The sequence below is a fragment of the Nelumbo lutea genome, chromosome 1 (genome assembly GCF_056320005.1).
Source record: "Nelumbo lutea isolate HS-2025 chromosome 1, American lotus-T2T, whole genome shotgun sequence".
NCBI classification, from domain to species: Eukaryota; Viridiplantae; Streptophyta; class Magnoliopsida; order Proteales; family Nelumbonaceae; genus Nelumbo; species Nelumbo lutea.
The window spans coordinates 170,340,002-170,350,552 of NC_142684.1; the positions used below are offsets into that span (position 1 = coordinate 170,340,002).

Sequence of the window (10,551 nt, forward strand, 5' to 3'; positions counted from 1 at the left end):
AATAGTTACCAATCAAAAGGAAAAAAAAATAATAAAAAGAAACTATATTGAAACTCAATATCAAACCTCAACTCAGCATATTAAAATACAAACAGAACCCCTCCTTTCTGCCTTGTATACATGCATAAGAAAGAGAGGACTTGAAAATCCAAAGGACAAAAAAAAGACAAAAAAAAAAAGAAAAAACATTTGTCCATATACATTTTACATGCATAAACAAAGCAAGAAAATAACACACCTTCCAGCACTTAAATCACGCTGATTTTGTCTTTCGTCCCAATTGAGGACTTGAAAATCCAAACCTGCTTCTCCCTTGTATGGCAACCTTCCTGTTGGTTTCTTCAAGGCAACAGAGTATATACCATCTAGAAGGAAATATATGTGGAGAAAAAAGTACTCCAACAGAAGTTTTGATGCCAACTCACTAGCTTCGGCACCATTATGACCATCAAAAACTCCCACAACTCCAACCGTAACCTCCTTAGTCCCAGCACTTCCTGCTTCAACATCAATTATTTTAAGTCACAAGCAGTCACTTCCTGTATAACTTGGCAGAAAGAAATTTGATTTTTTTTCTCATTGATATACTTTATTTTGTAATCATGATATGCTTTGCATCTTATGAGCATCAGCAAATCAAAATCTTAATTGCAATCTAAATCACATTGAATGATTGTTTCTGATTTTTGCTCTTGTCACAGGCACATCCAAAATAAGCTTTATCCACACAACCTTCATTCTGTCTGTATTCTATATAAAAGGCTTCACTTCTGATGTAAGAATATAGAAAAAAAAAGAATAAATTATTTTTCTAGTAAATAAACACCTCTAAAGATAACTTTTTTAAAATTTTAAGACATAGCTCTTCACATCACAGCTCTTCTTGAGAGTTTTTTTTATCAATAACTAAAACTTAATTTATTAATCAAATAAATAAGACAGTAACGAAACAGAGCATCCCATTAAGAGAGCTACCCTTTTTACATTACAATATATCCCCAGATAGCTTAGTTCACAATTCCCGAGAACAGTCCACTACTATTAACCCCCAAGTCCCTAACTTAGTTTATTCCCGAGAACAGTTCCCCAGGTAGCTTAGTTTACAATATATCCCCAAAAGCTGGTTTCTTTCACAACTTCTTGTTGTAATCCTGTTTTCTTCTAATTAATGAAATATTTTTTTTCTGTGTTGTAATCCTGGGAGTCCATGAGAAGAAGCATCTCAACTATGCAGCCAGGGTGTAACTGAATCTCCAAGCCCCTCTCTCCTCATTCTTCAGCTATCCTATTATCACTTTTATATCTTCCTCTATGAGAATGTTCTGCATGTTGCATCTCTTCTTGAAGACTTACATTTTTTGAAAGCCTCTTAAAAACTTACATAATTACATTCAAAACATTTTTTTCTTGTAAATATGATCTTCTCGCAATTAAAGGCATTACCTTAATTTCACTCCCAACGTACATTTTATTTCTTACGTTTTCTGGTAGGTATGCACTAATTAAGTCGATTTGAAAAACCATGTCATATATGGTATATGTTCCGTGTTCAAAGTTTTGCAAATCTACCATTTGTAGTGAAGTTCGACTAATTTTTCAATAAATTATCTTCTTCTTTACATGGTTGGTATGCGTAAATGAATTAAAACAACTCAACCTAAATTCTTTTCGTTTTTATCGGTTATTGAAAGTTTTATTAATAGTATGAAAGTTGCAGCATGGCATGTGATACATCTGTTTTAATTGAACTTTCTACAACATTTTTACATGGGGGAAAATAAGAAAGAAGAAAGTGAACTCTCTAGCAAATGAATAAGCGATTGGGGAATCATTGTTTTATAAATTAGAAACTACCTATGATTACATATTGGCATGAGACAACATTTTATGGAAGATATATAAGCTCCAATTATTGAAAAATTGAGGGATTGAGCTTACCCGGAAACGGGATCCGCACGTCGAGAGCGCAGACGATGCGATCCTCCTGATACTTCCTCCTCCCCTGAAGCATGGCAGACTGACAATTCTCCGTTCGTCTTCGTACAGCATCGGTAGATAGAGTCCAGTGAGGACACTTTGGGGATTGAAAAACTGCGGGTGCACCACCTTCCTTGTAAACCATGAGACACGTTGAGGATTCCCCGTAAGAACATGGTACAAGATAGAGGAGAACCCCCACTAAGAACCGAAGAAAATTGAATGCCTTGATCAACATTGAAGAATTAAAAATGTTCAGTCAAATTCGGAGGAAAAATAAGGAGTGAAGGAAGCATGGACGAGAACAATTAGCAGGACTCCTGCTTCTAAGTTCCAACTTCTAAATCCAAATATTCGGTGAATGTTTTCACTTCGTTTCTTTTCTTTGTATTACCGGTGCAAGGGAAAGTTGGCAACTAACGATGAGATGAAAGGGTGAGGTAAAACACTTGAAACTACCCTTAATTTAAGAAATTGACTAATCATATCCGGGTAAATTGCATATTAGTAATACCATATAGTTTGTATTTCTATCAATGATATGAAATGATACAAATACCCCTCGGGTTTTGAATGGGCGAAAGAAATGTAATTTTGAAATGATCAAAATATTCGTATTAAATCCTTTTTATTGTAATTGAAAACCATTTTTAACTTTATGTCGAACAACCGGTGCTTTTTTATCGCCGAAACACAATTGGTTGTGTTTGTGTTTTTTATTTAATTATTTAACATGTCAATTAAAGAGGTGGTTTAGTTGATTTGTTAGCTGGTTCGTTCCAGTGTAGATATGGAGTTGATTCCCGCAATAACCAACTTCGGGGGCTTATAGGTGTAGTGTAGTGAATATCACCACATATAAAAAAAATGATTATTGAATATCATATTCTATAAGTTATATAATTTTTATACTAGGAAATTGTTTTTGTTTTAAAAACCTATGTTTTTATTGGTTTAAATAACATGTATTGTTTTTTTAACAAAATCAGCTTGTTTTTCTCTTAAAAAAAAAAGAAAATATAATTCAAGAGCATGTTTTTGTTTTTTTGTTGATGTGGAGATTCCAAAAATAAATGAAAATAAATACATTCATGTTGTAGAAGGCCTCGTGAATTGATGGACAATCTTTGGTGGATCATTGGCTTTATGCAACTGTTTGATGATGCATCTTAGAAGTTAGAATAAAATGATTAAGGAACTGTTTGATGATACATCTTAGAATAAAATGATTAAGGTAGTTATACCTCCACTATTAATAGAAAAAAAAAATAAAAACCAAAGGTGGACATTACCTCGATGATTGTGCTTCTTCAACCTCTACCTTAGGTCTTCCGTGGATCGTGCCCACGCCAATTAAACATCCTCTGGTTCATTTGGAACCCCACTGCATACTTCCATGATAATTGACCAAAACAACAGATAAAACAAGCAAGTGTTTTCAACCCATTGTTGATCCGACCGATTGAACCATTTGAACCATCATTGATCAAGATTCCAGGTCCATTTTTAGTAAAACCATATGACAATAAAAAACCATTGACTTTATAAAAAAAAAATCGTTTGACCCGAACAATTGGACAATTGACCCATTTGACCCGGTGACCAAGTCACTGGTTGCACACTAAACATGTATGCAAACTTCGAGAGGCCATAACTTTGCACTCTAATGTCCAATTGAGATTTTTTTTGTTATTTTGTGTAACTTTTTGAGATATATGCGTCCTAAGGAACCTTGTCCCACTATTTTCACCAAAAAAAAACTTTTTTGGCTTCAAATTGCAAGTTTTAGTATTTTTTACAAAAAAAAATTAAACATAAATTAAATACAAAATAATACATGTTTTTATATATTATTTATTGATAAAATGCATGTTTATACATACCTATAATACATATATATATATACATATATATTATATATATATATATATATATATATATATATATATATATATATATATATATATAATGTGTGCACTACTTTACATATTGCTAATGTAAAAAAAACAGACTATATTATCATTCACAAAAAATTCAAAATATTATTAAATTCAACACTTGTTACATAAGGTTTATATGCTTTCTAACAATATATGGGTCGGGAAAGGATGGGTTTAGCCTAATACAGTACCCTACCTATACCCATATGGGTTGTAGAATCCCAAAACCCGTACCCGTCCCAAAACCTGCCATTTAAGCAAAAAAAAAAAACTATCGAGGAGGGTAGGGGCGGGTACCCACCAAGTAGGTAGAAATTGTCATCCCTAAATACAAATGAAAATGCAAAAGAGAAAGAATTCCAATCAAGGGAAGAAAGAAGAATTGCAGAAGTTGCGTTCATCGAATTTCATTTGAAATAAAATCCTAACACAAATCAAAATTTTCACGAGCAACAAAAACAACAAAGCTGAAATAAAAAAAAAAAAATAATTACTAACCTAGGTCAGAAATCAATGGAGGATTTAGTTCATTGTCTGTGACGATTTTTGCATTTTTTTGGCCGAGTATCTTGAGTTTTTGTTTTGAAACACCATTCAGGTATCTTAGATCACCGATTCAAAAGAAGGAAGAAAATGGAAGAAGAAAACCGAGGAGAATAGAGGATTTTGTACCTTCCATGGCGTGAGTGTTATTGAAAAGCAAAATTCATAGCAATTTCTGTGATCCCTGGTCTGATGGATGAAGAATGAGATGGAGTAGATCTTTTGCTCTTGATCAAATTGAAGAAACTATTAACCAAGTTTGTTTTGAAAAAGTTATCTTGAGGCTTCAGGCTTGAAGATGACAATGCCTTCCCCATCGTCTCTATAAGCGATCAACATGGTGAGAACGCCCACTACCATGATAATGTTTCATTTGAACTTAATGAATTTGCTCTCTTGTTCATCGCAGCTTTTGGTGCCAATTTATTTAGAGTCAAAGAGTTTTCTGATAATTGTTTCTAATTGTTTCGACATGTTTGAATTGGTAGTTCCTTGTTGTTGTCTTGTTGATGGGTTATGTAGATATCTTGAAGATACCTTCATGTTGGGTCTCTTAAAGCTAGTTGTTGAAGAAAAGTAGGACGAGTTTGATGAAGATAAGGATGATTTCCTGCCTATGGTTGGAGAACCAAAGTTAGTGTTGGAAAAATGATTCATTGCATTTTGATTCCGAGTTAAAAATGTCGAAAAAAGAGTATGATGTTCGTTGATATCTTCGGTCAAGAGCATTTTCATTTATGAACAACCTTCAAAGAACTAAAAATGAAGCATTAGAACAAGTCTTTCATGTACATCTCGACTTTCCGATGTATGTCATTGACCCCCCAATGATGGGATAATGGTTATCTTTTGAGTTCATATTTTCATTTTCAAACCTGTTGATTTTAGAGCAACTCTGTTGCTTGGCAAGATATTGGGAGTTGTTATTTGTAGAGGATTATCACTATTTATTCTATTTATAAGATCATTTACGCTCGTTCGCTGTAAAGCAATTACTTGGGTAAGGATTTCTTGGGGAACACTTCCCTAGGTAAGTGCATTTGTCCATGTTCTTTTATTTCTCAGGTAAATAACGAAATGACCATTTTAGCCATAAAAATCCATTACTAAAATGGGCATTTTTGTTTCATTCAAGTTTGACAATTTTTTCCCCAAGTGAGAAAGTTATATACCCACCTAGGAGATGGGTATTACTTATTTCCTTGGTCCCCACATAAATCTAAAAAACAAATTATGAGATTCTTGTTCAATGGAACCAAAATCCATTGACCAAATTTCTCCCTCTCGTTCCCAAGATGATCAGCTATAGTACCCGATTTTTTATCCAAAGATTGAGAAGTATTCAAGAAGGCCAAATCCCTCACATAAGTCCTATTTCATCCCCGTTTTGATGTTTCTGAACATTGGCGGCTGAGCCAATCTTTAGTCGGAGAGGTGATAGAGTTACCATTAATTCAAGCTTTAATCTGTCTCACGTATCCTTGTGTCTAGGCCCAGCTTCCACACATTGCTGACTAATGAACTTGCTGGAAATGAGAGGATGCCACCAAATTTGCTAGAGATTTCTCACCAAAGAAAGTTAGGTTTTATTCCTTTTCTGATGATGATCAAAATTATTTTTGAGATAGTTAGGTTTTAAGAGAAAATGACAAGAAAAAAATAGATAAAGCTTAGAGGGATATTTTGATAATTTAACACCTTTTATTATCTGAGTTAACGACCAAATGGAGTATTTTTAGCAATGTTAAAGTTCATGGGGTCTTTGTCACAAATTAAGTATAGGGGGGTATTTATAACTTACCCTAATACAAATTACAATACAATTGAACTATTGCATACGTATATACATACATCTGAACGTCACAATCCACTTTACAACTCTATATTTATGTCTCCGTCTTATGACCCCTATTTTTGCAAATTTTTACAATTAATGAAATTTACATTCGTCACCTTGGGTCCGGGGCAAGGGGGTGGAATGGGGAGATATTTGTTAATGAACTTTGTCATACTTTCAATTCACTAAGCCTTGTAAAAATGATGGTTCTATAAAAAGCATATCCATAGATTATTTCAACCCCAACCAACACGCCCTAGGGCTAATTAAACTCGGCCCTGTTCAACCTGAGACCAAGCCTAACCCAAGTTGAGTTAAAGCTTGGGTTGGGCTTGAGTTGAAAATTTTGGGCTTGACCTTGAATCATGCCAAGCCTAAGCTCAAGGTTTGCATCTTAGGGTTGGGCTTGTTGACCCTCAACCCAAATTGCATAATGATTGGTTACTACTTTTGTAGTACTAGTAATTAACCACATGCATTGGACGTGATAATTTTTTCTTGATATTAATTACTTGATTTTTTGATATGTCGTATCTAATATAGAAATTGAAAATTATCAAAAATAACAACACGATTAAAAAGAAAACTTTAAATGCTTGTAGTTTTAGTTACATAATGTTGTGGAAATTACATAGAATTGAAATGAAATTACATAATCTTATGAGATAATAACTTCTATCTTGACAAATTTGCAATACTTTTTCACTTTTGAAGGTTCTTCATTTTTTTTTCAATCTTGATATTTTTCATTCTTTTTCAATTGGTTCAGAACCTATGCCAATGCACTCGAAAATGATTTTTCCTTTGAGTGTGTGCAACTATATGACACGTAAAAGGTTGGATGAATAGGATAACACAAAATTATATATGTATATAATATATATATATATTGTATTTTCTTCCATTTAATATTTTATTTTTCTTTTACTAAAAATATAAATAGTGAAGAGAATAGGATAAATACTTTCTGTTCCTTTAACTCCATGAATAGTTTTGTAGTCTAAGTTTGATAGAGTTGGTAATGGTGAGGAACTAGCCATTGCAAGACCATGAATAGACTCCTTTGATTTGAATAGAATAAAACTAGCCAAATAACACAGCTCGATCTATCACCTAGTCATTGTAATTGCAACTTAAACTAATAAAAAAATCCAACTAAGACAAAAAAATATGTAGATCCAGAAACTACTGAGACGTTTTATTATATGGTTTACTTTTCATTGATCCTCATGCGAGTATTATTAAAAGACATCCACTGCCATGCGTATCTAAAACTGGTCTTGGTTGTGCTTGAGTGAACATCAAACATGAATCTAAACAATCAATGGAAGTTTTAGTACACAAAGTGAGAAAAATGCAAGTAGCTTGTGTTAGACAGTTTTGTATGCCCTTAGCTTCAATCAAAATTGATGTACTTTGTGAGTTTATTGTAAATGAATAAAAGTACATATTTGATTCATGTTCCCTTCGTATGTTTCTGTGTATTACCCTTAAACTGGACACTTATTGAGACTCGTGTTAGTTTTGAATGTTCACAGCCAGTGGGTCGGTCTGGGGAGACTTATCCTGACAAGGCTAACACTCTGGTGCCACCAAGTCGGTTGGGGTGACTTGTCTCAGCTACCGGGGTGAGACCCTAGGCACATACAGTGTGGGATTAATTGAATCTTTGAACTGGACCAGATTTTCAGTATTGCCCTAGACCTTGGAGATTGATGGGCAAAACTGGAAAGTTACACCCGACCCCTAGACTCAATTATGATACTGCACTAGGTGTCGGATCGGACTGTCTTTTATGTACCAATCAGTGAGATCCTTAGCGGGGGTCAAAACCTGGGTATGTTGGGACAATCCGAGAATTCATCTGAGTGGGTGATCATAATGACAGGATCAGCCCCTTTGTCGGACAAAGGTAATGATCGGGGATGCACTCTCACTATTGGAAACCAAGACTGCCGGCAGCCGATTTCAACCGTTGAAATTTGTTTTGCAAAATATATTTTATATGAGATATAAAAGTATATATATTATGGTTTCTAAAATGTTTGCAAAAGGGTTTTAATTACCGGGATCCATATAAGTGGAGAGTGCAACACTGTTCCTTGCAGCCGAGGGAGAGGTCCTCTCTTGTCGGGCAATGTATGATCATTATGGGCTGAGAGGTTAAGTGTAAGACCATTGAGGATAATACCTGATGGGCTAATCTTGCATCTGCCCACAGTCCCTGGGTGTTACAAGGTGGCTTGGCCCAGGGACCACTTAGGGTAAGTGTTGGGCCCATAGAGCCTATTTGATGGGTTTCAGGGGGTGCACTGTCTTTAACAGTGTATTCGACCAGGCCTTATAACAAAGGCTGGGCCGAACCCATGTGGCTGATGTGTAGATCAATGTTTGGGTCCCACGCCATACAAGGAAGCCCAACTGGGCAGCAGTTAGGAAGGTTAAGTGAGCACATAAGCTTAATGGGCCTAAAGCCCATTTCGAACTGGGCTATTAATTTAGTTAATTAAAGGGGCGAATTCTGAGATGGATTAGCAGTTAGGATAGGGTCTTAATCCTATCCACTCAGAGAGTCCAGATCTGAATGTGATTCAAATCTAGAAATCTCCTAATAAGATTAGGATAAAGCTAACCTAATCTGCAGATAAGATAAGGGTTTATCCTTATCATTAGAAGAGAATGATGATCCAAATATGATTTGGATAAGCAACTCCTAATGGGATTAGGAGCTGATCTTTTCAAGTTAACAAAAGGAATGAGGGGGCGGCAGCCTTGAGAGAGACCAAGAAACACATCAGATCCTCTTTAGTGCTGAAATCAAGAAGAGAGAATTCTACACCCTGCGAATACTCTCTTGCCGCCTCCCTGCTCTTGCCGCCCTGTTTGCCAGTTCGATCTCCAGATGTGGGAGAAGTCAAGATTGGATCTTGACATCAGTTCTTTGAGAAATGATTGAAAAGGGAAGCTGTGCTCACATTTCATCCTGTTGTTTCTTGTGAAGGACAGAGTTCTTGGGGAAGAACACTGCTGATTCTGCTCCATCCTGCACTGCGCCATATTCAGTGAGAGCAGTCTTTGGATCCTTCTTTGGGCGTGAACACCTTCATTGGGAGATATTACTTCTCCGTATCAGGTATCTTTCTCTCTCATTCCTTTTGGTTCAGATCTGATTCAGTTTAAAGGTTCAAGATTTATCCTTGAAAATATGATTTTTTAAATAGGGAATGTGATTCCCAGTTGAAGGGAGAGAAAAATTTTTGAAATTCGCCTCTTATTCCGCAATCTTTGGGCGTCCATGTGATGGATCTCTCAACCCTTCAGCTTGCATAGAACAACTTTTCATATATATATATATATATATGAAAAGTTGTTCTATATATATATATATATATATATATATATATATATATATATATATATATATATATAAACCCTTAGATGAAAGGGCACTTCAATCTCCGACCAAATTATCTATTTTCCTAACTCCATCGTCTTCCTAACCTCTAACCAAACACCTCTGCACAGGTTGTTGGAATATCTTCTTTAGTTTTGGGTACTCTTCCTAAAATCCTATCAGACGATCCCAAATTGCACAAATTCCTTCTTGTCAAGATCCCAAATCGTGAGACATTCAATTTCATTATTTACTAAAAACACAAATTTTTGAGATATTCATTATACCTTTGATTTTCATAAGAAAAATAAACAAAACAAAATTGATTTGGTTTAATTAACCCTTCTTACAAGTATCAAGTTTGGGTGACCTAAGCCAATTCCAACATCTCTTAAAATGAGTAAACTCGAATGAAAATCCATCCGAGTCTAAATGGACAGGATCCAGAGTGATTTTAGCTACAACACATATGCTAACAAAATTTTAGTTGGATATATTGTGAATTCAACAAAAATTGAAACTTGAGAAGAGTTTGTTGTCAGACATTTAAAAGTAATCACACTTTACTTTTTTACTCTCACATAGCATTCACAAAGAAGTTGAACAGATGGCATAGTTGTTTCAAAATTACATCTTTTCAACTTATTAAATATGAATAAGTGATTGCTCCATTTGCCCTTATCTTTATATCAATAAACTTAAACACGGGATAAATTTTGTCATTACAAATTTTCAAAAATATTTTAAGAGTATTCCTGATTTTTAAAGTAATATAAATTTATTACCTATCCGTGATATTTAGAATCATAAGAAGAACTTGGACCAATCAAATTGCCCATGAATTTTGATAAAATATCACC

General features: G+C 34.6%; 1 protein-coding gene across 14 annotated transcripts in view; it reads right to left on the reverse strand.

The window, feature by feature from the left end:
• The window catches only part of LOC148879128 (uncharacterized), a 207,098-nt gene extending 204,597 nt beyond the window's left edge, over window positions 1-2,501 (reverse strand). For 10 of the 14 annotated variants that reach the window (XM_088960551.1, XM_088960549.1, XM_088960543.1 and 7 more), the window contains exons 1-2: window positions 1,939-2,350; window positions 239-500 (exon numbers count right to left, since the gene is read on the reverse strand). In XM_088960551.1, coding sequence (XP_088816677.1) covers window positions 239-500; window positions 1,939-2,215 — 539 coding nt within the window. In that variant the 5' untranslated portion in view covers window positions 2,216-2,350. Of the gene's footprint in view, window positions 1-238; window positions 501-1,938 lie in introns of all 14 variants that reach the window. The other 4 variants (XM_088960546.1, XM_088960545.1, XM_088960544.1 and 1 more) reach the window with 3 other exon arrangements.
• Window positions 2,502-10,551: the final 8,050 nt, after the last annotated feature.